This window comes from Dipodomys spectabilis, unplaced genomic scaffold (genome assembly GCF_019054845.1).
Source record: "Dipodomys spectabilis isolate Male_0828 unplaced genomic scaffold, ASM1905484v1 ptg001471l, whole genome shotgun sequence".
NCBI lineage: Eukaryota > Metazoa > Chordata > Mammalia > Rodentia > Heteromyidae > Dipodomys > Dipodomys spectabilis.
Genome location: NW_024872148.1, coordinates 7,539 through 28,740, shown reverse-complemented (window position 1 = coordinate 28,740; position 21,202 = coordinate 7,539). Strand labels below are relative to the sequence as shown.

Genomic DNA, 21,202 nt, shown 5'->3' with positions numbered 1-21,202 from the left:
GTATCTCTTACTATAGGGCCAACAGACAAGAAGCCCCAATGTTCACCATTGTCAGTGTACTTTGCTTCAGTACATACAAGTCAAATGTACTAAAGAATTTTTGAAGTTTACATATATACATACATACATACACATACATATATGTTTATATGTATATTTTTATTTAAAGTCAATAAATTTGTATTTAATCATTTTTACATGTTGTGATTCCTTCACTGCCCATCGAAGTGAAGCTCAAGATATCTCTTGAAATCTAAGGCAGTCCTTTTTGAAGCAAACAATTCAAGCCAGCCGTACCACTGTTCAGGAGGCCAATATCTAGTCGCTATGTTCAAATGACCAACAAAAAGCTGAAACTCTGATCAGCCCTGCCACAAATCTTTTATTAGGGCTTCTTTTAGCGCTATTACAGAATTACTGATGACATATCTAAAATCTTTGAAATGTCATTCCGCAAGCAAATTTTGGGATCACTTTTTAAGTCCAACAGCTTGATTCAATTGCTGACTGCCTGCCTAGAAAAAGAAAAGCATTTGCTGAGAAGATCATTTATCCTAGGTATTATCAATATGAATTTTCAAACCGTATATATTGTATCAAAAGAAATTCCAGGTTTACCATGGACAAAGCCAAGAAAACCAACGATGCCAGATATTGAATTTCTATTGCACTGTCCTTTGAACACATCAGCAGGAGGTATTGCTGAGTGCATATACCATACAGTGCAATGTATGTATGTGTATATATGTATATATATGCATATTTATATGTGTGTGTGTGTGTGTGTGTCATGGGGCTTGAACTCTGGGCCTGGGCACTCTCCCTGAGCCTCTCTGTGCTTAAAGCTAGCCTTCTACCACTTGAGCCACAGCACCACTTCCAGCTTTTTCTGTTTATGTGGTACTGAGGAATTGAACCCAGGGCTTCATACATGAGAGACAAGCACTCTATCCTTAAGCCACATTCCCAGCCCCAATGAGAAGTTTTTAAATGGCAAGATCACATAAGCTTAAAAACAATTATTACTATTGAGTATGGCATACTCAAGTTTACCTAGGAAGCAAGTTTTGCAGAGATCCCTGTCACTGCATTGAAGACACCGGTAGCCATGCCAGGGAGCAATCTCATCACATCCATCACAAGAGATGTCCACATTTAGCAGGTCACAGTAGCGAGCAATGAACAGTGTATCTGTAAGTTGAAATGAACATGATTAAACAAGTTTCTTATGTGGTCACTATTCATTAATTCACTTAAGAGGTACTTAAGTTTTCTAGGCACATTGGATGCTGTGGCTTACACCTACAACTTCAGATACTGGGATGGTGAGGATTAGAAGGATCACAATTCAAGGCCAGACAAAAAGTTAGCAAGATATCATCTCAACAAAACAACTGGGTTTGGTTCTGGCACCTGTCATCCCAGGTACTTAGGAGACTTAGATAGGTAGATTATAGCCCAGGCTGGTCTGGGCCTCCTCCCTTTTCTCTCCTTCCCATCCTCTCTCCCCCATAGCAAGGCTGCTTGAAAAATAACTGAAATAGAAAAGGCTGAAAACAAATCTAGGCAAACTGTACTAGGTGATAGTAGCTAAGATTTGTAGAAGAACAAAATAAGTGTCTATCTGGGAATTTCCTCAAAAAAAGCAAATTGTGAACATAGTGTTGTAAGTGCTTTGGTAGGCAAATTTAGGGAACTTAGCAGCACAAGATGCTGTCCATAATATTGGAAAGGTCGAGAAAAGTTTTTCCTTTAACTGAGACCAAGGGACAAATAGATTGTGTGTGGGTAAATGTGACAGGTGTATCAGATAGAAGGAGTAGCACAGCTCTGACAGAAAGGGAGCAAATAAGGGTTTATGGTGTCATGTAATAAGTAGAATTCAGGCCAGAGTGGAAATGATCAGATGTAGTTAGAAAGGCTAAGCCAGTAAGGTGTCAAACACTAGTCTAAGAAATTACTCATTTTTTGGTTGGTCATGGGGTTTGAACTCTGGGCCTGGGTGCTGTCCCTCAGCTCTTCAGCTCAAGGCTAGTGCTCTACCACTTGAGCCACAGTGCCATGTCTGGCTTTTTCTGTTTGTGGATGCTGAGGAATCAAACCGATGGTCTCATGCATGTGAGGCAAGAACTCAATCACTGAGCCACCTTCCTAGCCCCAGGAATCACTAATTTTTTTAAACTGAAGAGTAATAGGAGTAGATTTAGTGTTCTCAAGGTTCCTCTGCTGGCTAAGAAGAGACTGAAAGGAACAAGACAGGAGCTAGGGAGACTAACCGTGACAGTGTTGGCTCTAAGGGTGGAATTGCATGCAGGTGGAACAGAGCTGACTTAAGAGGTACTAAGGAGGCAGGATGGGTAGCACTAATTTGGTATGGGGGTAAAGGACAAGCAAGAGGGGCTGGGAAGGTGGCTCAGTGGTAGAGCGCTTGCTTTGCATGCATGAGGCCCTGGGTTCGATTCCGCAGCACCATATAAGCAAAAAGAAAAAAGCCGGAAGTGGCGCTGTTGCTCAAGTGGTAGAGCGCTAGCCTTGAGCTGAAGAGCTGAGGGACAGTGCCCAGGCCCAGAGTTCAGGCCCCACGACCAGACCCACCCCCAAATAAAAGGACAAGCAAGAACAGAATTTAAATGTTTGGTCTGGGTACTTAGTTGGACAATGACAGTGCATACAGACACAGAAATATTGCAAGAACACTCCTTCCTGATAATTAAAAATGAACCAAGTATGGTGCCATACTCCTAAGTTTGAGGCCAGCTAGCGTTTCATAATGAGATTCTGTCTCAACTTTCCCACACTCCCCCTTCCTAGAAAACAAAGAAAAAAATGAATAAAATCCAGAAATAAATCCTTCCTGTGGAAACAGTAAAATCAGTGTTTCATGATCAAGCAATTGTTACCGAAATGCACTTAGAGACGACAATACATTCTTTCAAGTCTAGAAATAAGAATAGAAAATATGTAGAAGAAATCTCCCATGATACCTGAGCACTATAGAATGGTTTCTAATCAGGTACTAATAAGGATCAGCTGGTATGCTCTAACCAAGCACCACAGAAGTGCTATATAAACAAACAAACAAAATATATATATAAAGTATATGTAAAGGTGGCATACAGTAGGTATTCAATACAGAGAAAAATGAATGGCTATGAGGCAGCAGATATCTGACACTTATGCTAGTGACATAATACCTCATGTAAGTCTCATATCTAAAATATACTTGGAACTCAAAAAATTAAATCCCCCAACAACAAATCCTCAAAGAAACAACTGCCGAATAAATAAGTGGGCTAAAGACTTAAAGAGAAACTTCTCTGAAGAAGAAAGAAGGATGGCCAATAGACACATGAAGAAATGCTCAACATCCCTAGCCATAAAAGAAATGCAAATCAAAACAACATTGAGATACCACCTCACTCCAGTTAGAATGGCAAAAATCAAGAACTCTAACAACAACAGATGCTGGAGGGGATGTGGACAGAAGGGAACCTTACTTCATTGTTGGTGGGAGTGTAAACTTGTTCAACCACTTTGGAAAGCAGTATGGAGGTTCCTGAAAAGACTTCACATAGACCTCCCTTATGACCCAGCAATCCCACTTTTGGACATTTACCCAAATGTTTACAAACAAAACCACACTAAAGCTACCAGCACAACTATGGTTATTGCAGCATTATTTACCATAGGTAAGATATAGAACCAACCCAGATGCCCCTCAGTAGATGAATGGATCAAGAAAATGTGGTATATGTACACAATGGAATTATATGCCTCCATCAGAAAGTATGACATTGCCCCATTTGTTAGGAAATGGAAAAACTTGGAAAAAATTATATTAAGTGAAGTAAGCCAGGCCCAAAGAAACATAGGTCCCATGGTTTCCCTTATTTGCAATATCTAGTATATGTATGAGTCAAGCGGAAAAGGTCAGATAATGTGATGTTAGGAAAATGAACCCTTAGATATGTATTTTAATGTTTTTTTCCTTTCATGCATTTGTTTCTAACGCATTTATAAGATTATCTCTTTGTAGCTTTGTATGTCCCTTCCCCACAGTATAACCCCTGTTTTCACTATATTTGATGTCAGTATAACTTGTAGAGGAGATGGGGAAAAACAAGTCGTTTAAGGATCCAGGTGGACCTGTTGCAACAATGAGAAGTACAAGTTGTCATGTCGAAAACGAGCTTTACAATGTTGGTGCAGGGGGGGGTGGGGGGGAGGCGGGGAGGATTGGGTGGGGGGGGGAGGCTGGGAAAGGATGTGAAGGGTAAACAAAGGAGGAGGCTGCAATGCTTGATAAGAAATGTACGCATTAACCTGCCCATGTAATTGTAACCGCTCTGTACAGTGTGTTCACAAAAATTAAAAATTAAAAAAAAGAAAAAAAATAATACCTCATGTAAGATGACAGGCAGCTGCCTGAGCCCAATGCTTTTTCTCATCTGAATCATCTAACTTTGATTTAGTATGCTCAGTGTAGGCTTCCCACTGGAATGTGGCTTCTGTAGTACTCATCTACAGGAATAGAATGGTCTGCCCAAAGGATACTAAGCATTCAAGTCATTCAGCAATTGCATGTGCTTAAGTCTCTTACACATGCTATTTGTGTGTAACCTGCACAAAGGAGACTGTTAGTATACATCAGCCTTGTGAGCCACTCTTCTTCAAATCCAGCTCTATGGAGGGAGCCACTCTGATGGGTCATATCAAGATGTAGAGCTCTGCAGGTTAATCTCAGAAATGCGATCCTTAATGTCCCCTCCAGGAGCTCTCTCTGGAGACAGCATGCTGGCACACTCCAGGCATATTCTCTTTTCCAAACTCCTTGCAAGTCACCCAGATTACTCTAGTTGAGAGGTCTTACTTCCCTCTGCTTCTCTGGATCCTCCTGGGCTATTTTTTCATACCAGGCCTCAAACATGCCAACCTGACAGTCATCCATCCATTCTGAATTCTGCTTGGCATCAGCAAGCTCAACCTCTTCACTTCACTGGCTGAAAAGACACAACAAGAGAAAAGCATGCCTCTGCTGGTACCCAAGAAAAGTGTTAGTTAGCAGACCTTGTGTTCCACAAGTCTAACAGATTGAGTATTTTTAGTTACTTTTTATTTTTCTAAATAAGAAAGTTTACTATATTTCATAACTGTTAACAACTTAAAAGCAAATGTTTCATGTATAAAGGACAGCTAACCATTTTATAAATCATCCAATTAATTTTATTAGCATACATTAGATGTTCAAGGGGGTTTCATTGTGACATTTCCCACATGCATATAGTGTATCCTGATCTTCCTTACCACCTCCATCTCTCTCCATCATCCCATTTCCTCTTAAAAACATTCCATCATACTTTATCATTCTGTCTTTATTCACTTCCCTTCTAGCCCTTCCCACTCCTACTTGCTTTCCTTCTCAATAGAGACTGTAGATTGAACTTCTGAAGGAAAAAGGCCAATTGTTTTTTTAAAATACAGGATTTAGTTAGCTGTTTGATGACTGTACACCAATAAAAGAGGAAGAGGAAGAAATCTTTTCCAGAGCACACTACACTAGGTGGGATAAACCTACTATGTGCCATGTAGCAGGGTCAAATACAATGATTTTAAAAAGTTTTGGTGGGGATGCTCAGAACATCATAATGGAATCAGCTTGACAGTGAGAAGATCCCGAGGCTTCATATTTACCACTACCAGCTATACGACTTAACATGTTATAGTCAGCTCTCTATATCTATACATTCCATATTCAGGAGTTCTATACTGCTGGATTCAATCATGAGATCAAAAAACATTCAAAACAAGTGCATCTATATTGAACATGTGCAGATTTTCTTGTAATCATTCCCTAAATAATAAAGTATAACAGTAACCTAGAGATGATTTAAAGTATACAGGATTTAAAGTATTTGTAGATTACATTCAAATATTAATATGTAAGCGACTTGAGCATCTTCAGGTTTTAGTATCTGTGAAAGTGCCTGGAACCAAGCACCGAGGCACAACTATACTTGGATTTGGCCCTGTTCCCTCATTTCAAATAAAAGGTTCATATAGATAATCCTATAAGCTCCTTTTAGATGTACAATTATAAATTTCCATAATTTATGCTTAGTGTGTTTTAGCAACCAAAATCCCAAACACAAAAATATTTACTTAATAGCAAATGCAAAATATTTTCCAACAACTGGTCTGGGAAGGTGGCTCAGTGGTAGAGTGCTTGCCTTGTATGCATGAGACCCTGGATTTGATTCCTCAGCACCACATAAGCAGAAAAAGCTGGAAGTGGCGCTGTGGCTCAAGTGGTAGAGTGCTAGCGTTGAGCTGAAGAGCTCAGGGACAGTGTCCAGGCACAGAGTTCAGGCCCACGACTGACAGAACAAAAAATTCCAACAAATAAATACACACTCATTCATGCATTCCAACAAAATGGATTTGGTCTACTCTTCTTAGCTCAGGGCTAGTACTATGATGAATGGTGTGAACATTCTGTCCCACTAGAGGACTACATCATGCAGGTGCAGACAAGAATTGAAATGAGGGGCAAACTGACCAGCATGGTGATGGCTGCCCAATGTTGCATCCTTTCTCTGACATCAGTTCCATCTAACATCAGGGCAAGGGCTGAAGGCAGTTAATAAGGAGACAGCTTTAATTTTAAACACATTCCCATTGCACAATGGAATGAGAAAAAAAAACTTCTTATAATCCAAGTCCCTGTAATGTAGATTATAGTAGCTAACACCACATAGAGGTATAACAAAAAGAAAAAGAAAAAGATTCTCTCAAGTAACAAGATACAGTAGGATTTCCAAAAATACAGAGGAGCCTCATCCTCTGAATTCACAGCACCATTGCTAACAACTTACATAGCACCACTACATGCCAGACACCATTTTAAACACTCAGAAATATAACTCATACATTCTTGATGACAAGCCTTGGGTACAGGTATCATTATTATCTCAGCTCTAAACAAGAGGCAACTAAAGTACAAAGCAATTGGATAACATGTTAACAGTCACCAAGTTTCTGAGTGGCAAAGCCAAGATGTATCACACATACCCTAATCCAACTCCAGAGTCTATGCCCTCACCCCCATTGTGTCAATGATTCCTGTCTTTCATCTCCTACTCCAGGAACTTCAGAGTGTAGGGTTGTGTTCTTTCCTGATCATACTATCGTGGACACTGATATTTTCTTGTGACATTTTCATTAGGAGATCTCGTAACTGAATATCAACAAAGAAGGCAAGATCACAAGGTTTCCAGCCCATATCCAAAAGATGAAGTAGGGCTGGCTGAATGCACGATAAGGCAGGCAGCAGAGATCTAAAGAGGCCACACAAATGACAGTTATCAAAGCTGCCCATTACCAAAAGACAACAGGGTCACTGCAAGGTGGCCAACTGTTTGTAATGGGAAAGCACAAAATCTCTTATCTCATACAAATATCCTACAAAGCTTAAGCAAAAGAACTGTGAAATAACCGGGCTGGCGCTCTAGGCACTTGAGCCACAGCACCATTTCTGGCTTTTTTTCTTTTTGCTTATGTGGTGCTGAGGAATTGAACCCAGGGCCTCATGCATGCAAGGCAAGCACTTTACCACTGAGCCACTTTCCCAGCCCCCTCACAGATTTTCTTGCTCGAGCTGGTTTTGAACCACGATCCTTAGATCTCAGCCTCCTAAGTAGCTTGGATTATAGGCATGAACAACCAGTGCCTGTCACATTATAAATTCTTAGGTACACTTAAACCTATCCCTGATGAACACATGAGGGAGAAAAAAATTAAGAGGAAACATACTAATAAGGCAACATTAGTGATTAGCTTAAAGAGTAGAGAACAATTTTATTCTTTGTGTTTTTCAGTATTTTTAGCACAGAACATGAATTCCATTTATAATCATAAAAAATCTTTTTTCTCTAGAAATTTACAAAGTAATCCAGTACCTGTTATTTATGTTACTAAATCCTTTAATTGCTTTGACCAAAACGAGAGCAAGTTGATAGTCAGTGTCTCAAATTTCTTTGTGTAGGTCAGCACCACAGCCTTCCAACTGTCCAAAATAACAACTTTAACTAAATAATCCTGTTCCTTACATAAAAACCTGAAGAAACAGCAAGCTAAACAAAGTTGCACACAAACTTAAGGGAAAACAAGTACAATAACTTTAGATAGTGAACAAACCAACTGGTAGGTCCAATGGGTGAGCCAAAGAACTGTTCAGGAAAGGTAGGGAGATGAGAACTATTCATCTTTCTTAGTTACATAGCCCCACCACATACTACTAGAGGGCCAGATACTGGGTGACTTATTTTTCACAAATTGCTTCATTTAGCCTCTGCACCCACCATTCTGTCTCCCTTCACTTACTTTAGTAATAAACTTACTGGATTTTCTACTTGGATCAGTAACCTTGGTGACTTGAATATCCATGGGATTCATGCCTCTGTTTCTTTTTCTTTCAATTCTCTGTTATTTTCACTGCTGAGGATCTTCTCATGTATCCGTTAGTCATCTCAGTTTGATGATCATTTCCTTGGCCTTGTCATCAAGCAATAGCTACTTCGTAGCATGCTACTCTGCCTACTGACTCTCATCCCACTCTTCTACTAAATATTCCCACACAACTTTTTTATTCAGTCCTAATGAACCCCAGCTTATGAGGCCACATCATATTTGTCATCCACTACTCCTACCATGCTTGCTTTCTCTCTGCTCCAATCTCATATTAGACTCCATAGTTTATCACCACCCTTAGACTTGAGCAAACATCAGTTCTATGGCCTCTTTCTGTATACATCTTGCCCAAGGAATCTTATACCTGTATCAAAACAGCTGAGTGTCACTGGAGCAAATGCTACATAACGAGGCTGACTAGTGTCAATTTAAATTCACAGCCACAATTCTTTTTATTTTTATTTTATTTTTTTGCCAGTCGTGGGGCTTGAACTCAGGGCCTGGGCACTGTCCCTGAGCTCTTTTGTTCAAGGCTAATACTCTACACTACTTTGTGCTACAGCCACTTCCAGTTTTTGAGTGGTTAATTGGAGATAAGAGTCTCATAGGGACTTTTCTGCCAGGCTGGCTTTGAACCATGATCCTCAGATCTCAACCTTCTGAGTAGTTAGTATTACAGGTATGAACCATCAGAGCCCATCTTTACAATCACAATCCTTAGAGAAGTACTTGAACAGCCAGGCAATTAAAATGGCTTTCTCAATACTTTTATTTTTTATCCCAGAACTGGGGTTTGAACTGAGGATTTTCCACTTATCAAACAACTGTTGCTCTACCATTTGAGCCATGTCCCCAACCCAACTTTCATTGCTATCTAAAATGTACCTGTCTCTCCTTAAATAGCCATTATCTTCTTCTCAACCTCTATTTCACTGATGACTATTTTCATATTTTAACTTGAGAAAAAAATCCATAAATGAAGATGGGGGTAGGATTTATGCCTGTCCCAGCTACGTAGGAAGCATCAATCAAGCAGATCATGATTTGAGGCCAACCAGGTCAAGGAAGTTTGTGAGACTACATCTTCACCAATAAAATGTAGCACGGGGAAGAGTGTCTGTCATTTTAGCTATACAGGAGGCATAAATGGGAGGAACTTAGACCAGGCCATCCTAGAAAAAAACATAAGACACAATTTTAAAAATAACTAAAGCAAAAAGTCATTGGTGTATAGCTCAAGAGGTACAGTGTTCATCTACCAAGCATGAGACCTCTGAGTTCAACCACTAAAATAAAATATTTATACAAAAATTTACTCATTTTTGTACTTAACCTTCTTGCATATACATTGCATTGTATGAAAATCTATGTTTCTTCCTTACATTTAACTCTAAAAGGCCATCCTCTCTTACTGATACAAGTTGCTGCTGCAAACTGTCTTATCAGCTCCTAAATCCAGTTTGTAGCCCTTACTAATTTCTACCAGCATTCAAAAGTACTCCTAAAAAAATCCCTCAGGAAATGTACTCATTATCTTGCCCGTGTAATTGTAACCCCTCTGTACAGTATTTTCACAATAAAAAAAAAAGAAAAACAAAAAGAAAAAAAATCCCTCAGGTTCAGTGTTGGTTACATAGGTCATGTTAGAGCATGTACTTAGTGAGTAAGGCCTTGGGTTCAATAATGCAGTATGGAAAAACAAAAGCAAAAACTCTCCTGCTCCATATGCCCTTATAATGCTATATTTCTCTGGTCCCCTTTTAGGCCAAATTTCTTGAATTAGTTACAGTATCTCTGCTTTATCATCCCCACTTTTTTAAACCCAGTCCAAGGGGACTTTGATCTCACAGCTCTACCAAGAGGTGCCAAATCCAGTGTTTTTATCCTCCCCAACTCTCTCATCAATACTCAACTGGAAATTTTTGTCTTTTTTTGTTTCTGTTGGTCATAGGGTTTGAACTCTGGGCCTGGGTGCTGTCCCTCAGCTCTTCAGTTCAAGGCTAGAACTCTACCAACTTGAGCCACAGTGCCACTTCCGATTTTCTGATAGTTTATTGGAGATAAGTCTCCCGGACTTTCCTGCCTGGGCTGGCTGTAAACTGCAATCCTCAGATCTCAGCCTCCTATGTAGCTAGGATTACAGGTGTGAGCCACTGATGCCTGGCTATTTTTTTGTTTTTGTTTTTGTTTTTCCTTTTTTGTCTTTTGACATGCAACCTTCTATTAGATTCTATGATATCCCCTCTTTCACTGAGGTCCTCCGTCTGTTTCTAGGGCCAGTCCCTCTTGATCACATTAGCTGACTCATCCCTCTGTTTGACTTATAAATGAGGCCACCATGGAAAGCTCAGTCCTGGGCCCCTGCTTATCTATTTGCACTCTTTCTATGTATCATCTATTCTCATGGCTTTTTGTGTCTGCAAGTCCTGGGTCTTAAACTGGTCCTGGATGCTGTCCCAGAGAGAGTTTGCTCAAGGCTAGCACTTACCACTTAAGCCACCACTCTACTTCCAGGTTTTTGGTGGTTAACTGGAGGTCTCACATAATTTCCTGACTGAGTTGGCTTCAGTGATCTTCAGATCTCAGCCTCCTGAGTAACTAAGATTATAGGTGTGAGCCACTGGTACCTGACTTAAAATGCAGGTTAAACAAATAGATTATATGTTCATGGTAATCATAAGACCTGACTTCTACACTGAGTCCTGAGTTTTTCCCAGAATCTTAGATTCTGATTTTTTTTCTTAGTATCTTTACTTGGTGATCCAAGAAGCAGTTCAAACAATATGGTAAAAAATAAAACAATAGCAGGATGTCCATGGCTTGAGCCCGGTAATCCTAGCTACTCAGAACTCTGAGATATGAGAATCACAGTTTGAAGCCAGCCTGGGTAGAACAGTCCCTGTGAGACTCTTACCTCCAATTAAAACTGGAAGTGACACTGTGGCTCAAAGTAGTAGAATGTTAGCCTTGAGCAAAAGAGCTCAGGGCCAGTGCCTAGGCCTTGAGTTCAAGCCCTATAACTGACAAAAATAAAATAAGTAAAACAATGTTTGTCCTAATCTGTTTCTTCCATACCCTTTCTTTTCCTTAGTAAAATATATCACGGTCTACCTAGGTGCTTCAGCCCCAATCTTAGGAGTTTCTTTTCTTATTCCATGATTCCTATATTTTATTCAATGTCTGTCAATAAATTTGGTTTTATTTAATAATTTAAAAATTATCTTTAAATAGTTATACATTGGGGGTTTTAATTCAACATGTCAATTTATATAAATAGTGCATCTTTACAGTGTCAACACTTTTGGTCAATCAGTCTTGACTCTTTTGCCACCAAAATATATCCTGAATGTTAGTTATTTTTCTCTACATCTTCAGGACTACTCCCTGATCCAAATAATTACCATCAGTTGCCTGCACTACAGTATTTCACTGCTTTTTCTACTTCCATCTCTGGCACACACAGCCAGGGATATCTCTCACAAATAGTAATGTGTTACTTCTGGGCTCCAGAAATCTCTAACAGGCTGAACACTTATGGCTCACACTTATAATCTTAGCTACTCAGGAGGATGAGGTCTGAGGATCTCAGTTCACAGCCAGCCCAGGCAGGAAAGTCTGTGAGACTCTTATCTCCAATTAAACACCAGAAAACCAGAAGTGGTGCCATGGCTCAAGTGGTAGAGTACTTGCCTTGAGCTGAAGAGCTCAGAAACAGCACCCAGGCCCAGAGTTCAAGCCCCAAGAGTGACCTCTTATACCATATCCTCTTTCACTCAGTTATACAAGCTTTCTTTCAGCTCTTCAGGCTAGTTCTCCAACCTAGAGCTCTGCATCATTTCTTCTACCTTTGGTGCTGCCTTTGTCATCTCATCTACTCATTCATTTGCTGGTTTATGTACTATCTTCTTGGCTAAGCTCAAACTACATTAAATCACCAGCCACATGACAGTATTACTATCTGATTTTTCATCTTCCATTTTACTTTACCTGATATTTCTTCATTTATTTTATTTTATTTTTTTTGTGCTAGTATTTGGTTTTGAACTCAGGGTTACACACTCTCACTTGGCTTTTATGTTCAAGGCTGGTACACTACTTGAGGCATATCTCCACTTTCAGTGTTTTGATTGTTGACTGGAGATAAGAATCTCACAATAAACATAGTTGTGCTGGTAGCTTTAGTGTGGTCTTATTTGTAAACATTTGGGTAAATGCCCAAAAGTGGGATTGCTGGGTCATAGGGGAGCTCTATGTGAAGTCTTTTCAGGAACCTCCATACTGCTTTCCATAGTGGTTGAACAAGTTTACACTCCCACCAACAATGAAGTAAGGTTCCCTTCTGTCCACATCCCCTCCAGCATCTGTTGTTGTTAGAGTTCTTGATTATAGCCATTATATTAAGTGAAGTAAGCCAAGCCTAAAGAAACATTGGTCCCATGGTTTCCCTTATTTGCAATATCTAGTATATGTTTGAGTCAAGCAGAAAAGGCCAGATAATGTGATGTTAGGAAAATGAACCCTTAGATATGTATTTAAATGTTTTTTTTCTTTCATGCATTTGTTTCTAACGCATTTATAAGATTATTTCTTTGTAGCTTTGTATGTCCCTCCCCCACAGTATAACTCCTGCTTTCACTAAATTTGATGTCGGTATAATTTGTGGAGGAGATGGGGAAAACAAGTCGTTTAAGGATACAGGTGGATCCGTGGCAACTATGAGAAGTACAAGTTGTCATGTCGAAAACAAACTTTACAACTTTGGTGTGGGGGAGGGGTAGGGAGGGATTGAGTAGGGGGTGAGGGGAGGCTGGGAAGAGATGTGAAGGGTAAACAAAGGAGGTGGCTGCAATGCTTGATAAGAAATGTACTCATTATCTTGCCCATGTAATTGTAACCCCTCTGTACAGTATGTTCACAAAAAATAAAAATTAAAATTAAAAAAAAGAATCTCATAGACTTTTCTGCATATCCTGGTTTTGAACAACAATAGTCAAATCTAACCTTGTGAACAGCTAGCATAAGCCACTGAAGCCCTGCTAAATTTTAAAATATTAACTTTTAAAACTGCTCTCTCTTGAGCCAGGCACCAGGCAGGAAAGGCTATGAATCTCCAATTAATCACAAAATTAATAATCCAACAATAACAAACTAATGGAAGTAGAGCTGTGGTACAAGTGGTAGAGCACTAGCCTTGAGCAAAAAATCTCAGGGGCAGTGTTCACCTTCTGAGCTCAAGCTCCAGGACCAGCATCCCCTTTTCCCCCGTCCACCCAAAAAAGTTCTCTTTTACTCTTCAAGAGAATATAAGCTCAATTAGAATAGGGACTTGGGGGCTGGGAATATGGCTTAGTGGTAGAGTTCTTGCCTAAGAGGCATGAAGCCCTGGGTTTGATTCCTCACTACCACATAAACAGACAAAGCTGGAATTAGCACTGTGGCTCAAGTGGTAGAGTGCTAGTCTTGAGCAAAAGAACCTCAGGGACAGTGCTCAGCCCTGACTTCAAGCCCCAGGACTGACCAAAAATCCCCCCCCCCAAAAAAAACAGGGACTTGATCTGTCTTGTCCACTACTGAATATATAACATGTTGAACAGTGCCTGGCACAGTAGATACTAAAAAACAATTACTGAGTGAAGATTAGAACCACCTTGAGAAGCACTTAAATTAACATCATTATTGTAAATGAATATCATATTTTAGCTCAAATTTTCCAGGAGCCAAATAATAATGTGCCCAGGAGAAATATTAAAATATCATTCTGCCTGGTAAAACACAGCTGAATACACATGTTCATGGTACCTATTAAAGATATGATCCTTTTATTCCTTAGGATGAAAGAATGAATGTTCATTTGTCTTCCACATGGAAATGATAATTATTAATTAGAAAAGATCTGTTTTTTTTTTCCTACACCAGTTTTATTAAAACACAAATTAAGTATTTTTCTTTCTGTAATGGCAAATGGTTCAAATAATGCTGAACATGAATCATTGACTAATACAAGGGCTTTAAATATAGGAACAAAAATTAACTTTTCAAAAGTCAAAGAATAAGGTTATATACAAACGGGACTTGGAATCTATATGCTGATTCCAAAACTGCAATGCATCTGTGAACTCTGCGGAGAAACAAGAGCGTTCCACCCCTGCTGTGGAGAAGGGCCGTCACACAGCATTCGGTCGACTGAAGACGGACTGGCAGAGATGTGTCTATACATATATTTCAAGTCATTTTTGCTTGTGCAGAATCATCCAGATCTTCCCAAGACTGAATGAGCAGTCCTGTGGCTTTCTTCCTTTTCCATAATCCCAACAAGGCTACAATGAAGTTCAACTCTCGATGAGCCGCTTACAACAGCAGTTCCTTAGGAGCCAACACGACCGGTGGTTCAGATTTCCCCATGAGAAATAAACTGTCCACCTAAAGCAAAGTATCAAAATGGACAGGTCCTTCTTTCCTCCTCCAGGTTATGTACAACACGTCTCCTTTCAAGACCACTACCCCATCTTACTTGTTCCTTCACAAGTCTAAACCTTGAGGTGATATGGAGACCAGTATCAACAAAAGAGAATTCAATTGCCAAATTAAGGAAACTGGAAGGTATACAATACACCCCCCAGAGCTCAATATCCCTGCTACAGTACAGTTCAGTGTACTGGCTATAGGCCAGAAATATTGGCAGCTTGAGTTTATTGTTTTTCTCCTCCAGTATTAAAGGGCACCAAAGAAATACTGGGCAAGAGGAGTTTTCTGGGAGACTTTAAAATAAAATAAAAACATGTACTACTTTTTGTCCCTGTAATGATTCAATGCCAGAAGGAGGCAAGTACTGAAGGGACAATTCTCATACTAAAAAAAGAGAAGCTCTAACTCATCTCACCATCTCTTATCAAGAATCTGGGGAATCTCAGAAGTAGAAAATTAGATTCAGGGACCCTGGAGGCACTTTAAAGCCTTTAAAAAAATTACAGTAATAAGTTAGCTATTGCTCTTCAGAGGCTCTCAGAGCAGCTGACGCATTCAAACCAGGTCTTATGCCCATATTGCAGGTTCTTGAGCTGCTCAGCCCTCTTTAAAGCTTAGATGAATCTCCAAATACCTTTAAAAAGACATACAATTTAACACAGACTCGGTGTTTTTTCTTTTCCTTTTTTTTTTTTAAGTGGTAGCATGGAATTTGGTCCACAATGGTAGCAGCCATCTTCATTCATTCATTTCAAACTCAGATAACATTAAATATGTTAAGACAATACAAAAAAGGAAAAATACAACAAAGGGAACAGGCAGAGCTAAGGAACACCTCAAGGAGTCACCAAGTTCTCACACCCTTTTCATCTGGCTCGCCTTCAGGCTGTCGCTGTGGAGAAGGGCACTGCAGAACTTCTTCTCAAAGATGCTCAACAAAATGCTTATCAAGGGACTTGGAAAATCTGACCCATGGAATTCAGAACACATATAGACAGTTCAGAGGTATACTTCTGATTAGGGAAAAATTTGAGACTAAAGAAATCATCTCAGGTAAATGATGTAATAGATAAAACCAAGTCCAGTTTTTGGTGACTTTTTTTTTTTTTTAAGTGTTCTCACTACCACCTTCAGCTGTCAATCATTTCTGAAAGCTCCAGCAGAAGGTCATCTTCGTCCTTCCCAGGATCCAGGTCAATCTCAGCTTCTAATTTGCCACCTGAAATCTCCCATATTAGTTTCTCAAAATCATCCTCCACAGACAGTGGGGGCTTTCCTGTTGAGGCAGAGCTGAGTCGGCAAGTTTTCGTGGCTACCTGGGATGAAGAAGGGCCAGATACTTCTGGGGGTGAGGGTTCTGAAGAAGACTGGGTTGGAGGCAGCACAAAACTGTCTTTAGGTTTTTCTGGCTCCGTCTTGGGGGCTACTGTATCCTCAGAGAGGAGCGGGACAACAGCCATGGTTGCTTTCTTGGCTGGACTTTCCTGCAGGACGCTGCTGAGTGGCTTCACAGCTGCAATGACGGCAGGGTGCACCTCTGCAGCCTTGCGTTTTGGCGCCAGCTTGGGAGGTGAAGTAACTTTGACTACAGATGGCTTCACATTTACTTTGGGTTTAGCTTTACCCCTTTTCTCCAATGTCTGTGCTGCACATTTCACATTCAATATGGAGTCCCCAATCCCGGAGGTTTCTACCTCCCCTTTCTGGGATGGCTTTGTGGGAAGCCGCTTGGTCAAGTGCCAGGCAATGCCTAACGCAGCTGTGAGCACTGGTTTCTCCATGTGGGTATTGCAAGAGGCAACATCTCCCCGGAGGGGCGTGAGGACAGATTTCTCCTTGTGTGAGGCCCCCCTCTCCTGCGGCTTCTGCACGAGCTTCTCTCTCAGGGTTTCACATTTCTTGGCTGGAACTTTAGTGATATCAACTCCAGTGGACTCATCTAGAGCCTCATTAGCCTCTGCCACAGTAACACTCATCTGAGAAGCAACTTCACTTCCTTCCTGAAGTCTCTTCTCGTCTTTTGTACCTGTTCTTTTGGTGATTCGCAGAAGCCGTCTGGCTGTGGGGGTGGCCTCCGGTGGAGGCGGGGAGCTGGCACTGCTCTCTGAGCTCTGTTGTGCCCTCAGTGCCTTCTCCAGCTTAATCTCCTCCAGTGTCTTAATGTGCACTTCCTGCATGGACCGTGCTCTTCCTGCAGGCTCTTCTGGTTGCCCTGTGCTGACAACCACCTGTGGTAAAACCACTGGCTTTTTTACATCAGTGTTACTCTTTAGCTTAATGCAAGTTGCGTCCTTTTTGCAATTTTGTCTCTCGGTTTCCTGCTGCCGATGCTTTTTATCAGCTAGGACCTCAGAGAAAGTTTTAATTCGGACAGCAGAAGAACTTCTTGTTCCTGAAGTAGAATCTTCAGCTTTTGAAGGTCCCTCTGTCTTGAGTTTAGTTTGTAGTTCTCCACGTTTTTGACTGGCTCTTTCAAGAAAAATTTCTTCTAATGTTTTGACATGGATCTCACCAACTTTATTAACTCTCTCTGTTGTCTCCTCACTGTTTGGACCAGCTGACATACCTAAACGCTCCTTCAAAGACTTGGAAACTTGAACTTTCTTTTGTGTTTTGTCAGGGTTAGTGTCTGGCACCTCCACTTTCTTCCCGAGCCTCTGTGCTAGGCTCCGCTTTAATGGGGGATCATTGTCCCCACCCACTGAAAATTTTTGTTTTCCCAGTCTCTCTGTAAGACTCAATCTAACCAAGGGTTCTTCTCCTTGTTTGCTTGACATAGTTACTGTCCTCACCACAGTCCGGACATTCTCTTTTTCAGGACCTGGAATGGGCTGAGGCTGGAGTAAAAGACTGGAAACTCCTGAAGAACCTTCACCTTGCTTCTTGGATTTTTCCTTCATTTTCTTTGATTTAATTTCCTCAAGAGTTTTTATTCCAAAATTCAAACATTCACCTTGCTTTAAATTTGCTCCAGGTTTCCGGGCAGAAGCCAGTCGTAATCCATTATGGACTTCAGGAGTTGGCTGCATGGGGGGTGTTTTGGTATCATCGCCCTCCTCAGAAAGCTGATCATCATCATCTTCATCATCATCTGCAGCATTGATTACCACTGGTGGATGTGTAGGGCTTGGCACATTTTCAGAACTTTCTACTTTCATAACGCTCCTCAGCTGAGGAGAGGGGTTAGACTGCACAGACAGTTTGTTCTGCTGAACTGTGAGTTGACTGGCCTTCACTTCCTCTTCTGGTGACTCTGGCACAGTGGGCAACACAGTTTTGCTTGGAGGTAGGAATAGGCCTTCAACGTAGCGTCCTCTGTTGTGATGGAAAGCGCAGTTTAATTTTTGACATCCCATAGGCTGATTTTCCCAGTAACAAGGAATTTCACTGCGTTTTTTATCAATCTCCATGTGGCGAAACCTGCACACCTGTCGAAAACAGCGCCCTTCTTGCCATAATGTGCAAACAGTTTCATTTCCTAATGCAGCTTCACAGTGACGGAAAGGGCAGCTGTCACCTTTGGTACATGTCGAATAGAAAAAAAAATAGCAGTCTTCTCCTTGGTTAGGCATGATGGGAACAATCTTGACCAGAAGTGGCTTTTTGAAATAAGCCACTGCTTCCAAATGGTAAGGACCAGCTCAAAGTCCTCTTGAAATGGGTTTAATCTTCCAAATGACAACTCAATCACAGAATTCGTCTTTAAACATAACCCAGAGAACAGAAACTTTACCGAACCGAGGACACTATCTCCGATTCCCGCCTGCTGCCACGTCTCTCTTCTTTCTCAGCCGCGGCTGCCCGCCTTCCACACGCCAGCCACAGCCAGCAGAAATCCCGGACTGCCAGCGTCAAAGATGGCGCCCGGCTACAGGTTGAGGTCTAAGGCCCCCGCCACGAAAAGTGCCAGCGCGACGCAATGCGCAAGGGATTCTGCAAGATCTGTTTTTTTTCTTTAAAATGACCTCAGCTTATTTTCTTTGCAGATTTGTCCTTTGTACTTACTTGGTAGAATCTTTCTGGCAGATCAGAAGCTCCAACAGGAAAAGTACATGTGGTGGATAAAAGCAGTGAGGCTGTCCTAGGGATTCTGTACAGTACTGAAGTACCCTCAGGGCTTCCAGGATGCTCTTGGCTTGGGCTTTCTTTAAGGAAAGAACTTTTACAACACTGGAGACAACTCAAGTCAGAATATGCGGGAAGCTGAGTTAGGGTAGGAAAAAAAAAAAACACCTATCCTCCACCCAAGATCTGAAGCTTTATGAATAAAAAGCAATTACTGCTGCTGGTGTTAAACACATCATGCAAAGGAGAATATTATACTATCTACTACTTTTACTTAGCAGCATTAAGAATCAATTGCACACAAATTGTGTGAAGGCACAACTCATTTTGAAAAACTAATTCTGAAAAACTTTGATATATTTACTTGTCTATCAAGAGATAAAGCTTTAATTCATAAGATTAGGAAATTCCTCACTAACTTTCAGGGAGGTAGGTAGGCCCATGGACTGTCAGAAAAGATCAAAACCTGAATTTATCCCAGGGCTAACAATGTTTTAAGTGGCAGCTACCAAAGGAAATGCTTCCTTAAGAAAACAAAAACAAAAAACAACATTACTGAGATATATTTTACATGCAGTATAATACACAAATCTTAAATGAAAAACACTTCTTTAAGGGAAAACTCACCACTTTTTTATCTTGAATATTGTAAAACAAATTTGGTTCTATCCTAAATATCACTTGTCCACTGTTAACATGAACTTCAAGCCTTTGCCTCAACTGGATATCTCTGATTTGAAAAGAGAAAGTACTGGGAGAAAACGACTGGCTCACCTCTCATGTGAGAGTGATTGATCTTTAATGAACTCCATGGCATCCTTAACAATGGATATTTCTCTTTTACTGTAGGCAGTGGTCTAGCTTCTTCCATGGATCTGAAAGAGAGTAGCTGGAGTCGCCTTCAGGTGAAGGGTGGCCGCCGGTGGGTGTGGAAGGTGAGGAGGGATCCTCAGCAGTGGGCACTTCTGCAGAGGGAGGCCCACTACTTGGTGGCAGCTTTGATGGGACTTCCCAGTCAGGACTGTTGTCTCCAGCAGTTGAGGGGCCTGCTTCTGTGGAAGATGCTGAGGCTTGGAAATGCTCCTCTACCATAGAGCTTGTTCTCTGGTGCCTGTCTAGTGGCTGGAGATGATCGGTTTCATTGACAGTCACCAACTTGTCTAAGGTTTCTTCTGAACTTTTGCCCATAGGCAAAAATTTTAGTAATAGAAGACTTTTCTGAATACATTCTTTTGCTAAGTGCAAAAAAATAAAATGATAGAGAGATAAATAAAAAATTAAACTTAGTAATTACTTTCAGAGAGAAAAATAATCTATTTGTACTTCATCTTCATGAATTCTGCATCTACTGATATAATACAATCAAACTGTAATTATATGAATCAAGATCATGCCAATACTTTTTTAGAGCTTTATTATAGTGAACATTTCAAATATATATGAGGAATTGTAAAATGACTATTCTATATACCCACTGTCTCAATAATGATCAACTCACAACTAATCTTGTTTCCCTCACTCCCAAGTTCTGATGATTTCCATGCAAAGCCCAAGCATTACACTTTTTTACCTGTAAAAGTTTCAGCCTAGCTGTCTACAAAAATACATTTTCAAACATATTTTTAAAAAATTAATAGCAATTCTTTCATAATTCTTTGAGCTGCATACATGAATCTGAAGCCTCTTAAAAGAAGCAATTAGAAAGATGTTCCACTTGGAGCATGTTAGTAAACAATTAGTTCTTTTTGGCATTTTCTCCATTTTTATATATCCTTGAAAACAACCTTAAGCATCTTTCTTTATCACTTTTCCTATGTCAACACAGCCTCAACAAGAATTACCAAGAAGTCAGGCATAATTTCTCTCAGTTCTGGATGAAACAAAAACAAAACACCTGATGGACCAGTAACCATGGCTAGTATTGGCTCACTCGGTTCACCTCTACAGCTTCTGAACTGAGTTTTTCTTCAGCCTCATTCCCAGGGCTCATCAGGAACTTTTGATTCATCTCTAACTGGGGAGTAAGAAGATTTGAAACACATAATTAAGCTGTCCTGATAGAGCAGCAGGGCAGCACAGAAAACTATTGCAAAAACACACAGTGTTGAAATTATAGAAGACTTTGTAACTATTACCCAGCTGCTTAGGACGTGGGCTAAACTTGTTTTCTTCATCCTTTGAAGCTGTCCACAAAACTACTTTTGAA

At 40.5% G+C, this 21,202-nt stretch overlaps 1 protein-coding gene and 1 non-coding gene across 2 annotated transcripts; both read right to left on the bottom strand.

The window, feature by feature from the left end:
- Nucleotides 1-589: 589 nt before the first annotated feature.
- Nucleotides 590-727, bottom strand: LOC122103047. The gene has a single exon (XR_006146681.1). It is a non-coding gene; the product is annotated as a small nucleolar RNA SNORA8 (small nucleolar RNA).
- A 13,641-nt stretch (nt 728-14,368) lies between these two features.
- Nucleotides 14,369-18,649, bottom strand: LOC122103045 (zinc finger CCCH domain-containing protein 11A-like). Its single transcript, XM_042673571.1, has one exon. The coding sequence runs from the start codon at nt 18,501-18,503 to the stop codon at nt 16,062-16,064; it is 2,442 nt and encodes an 813-aa protein (XP_042529505.1). The 5' UTR covers nt 18,504-18,649; the 3' UTR covers nt 14,369-16,061.
- Between the last annotated feature and the right edge of the window lie 2,553 nt (nt 18,650-21,202).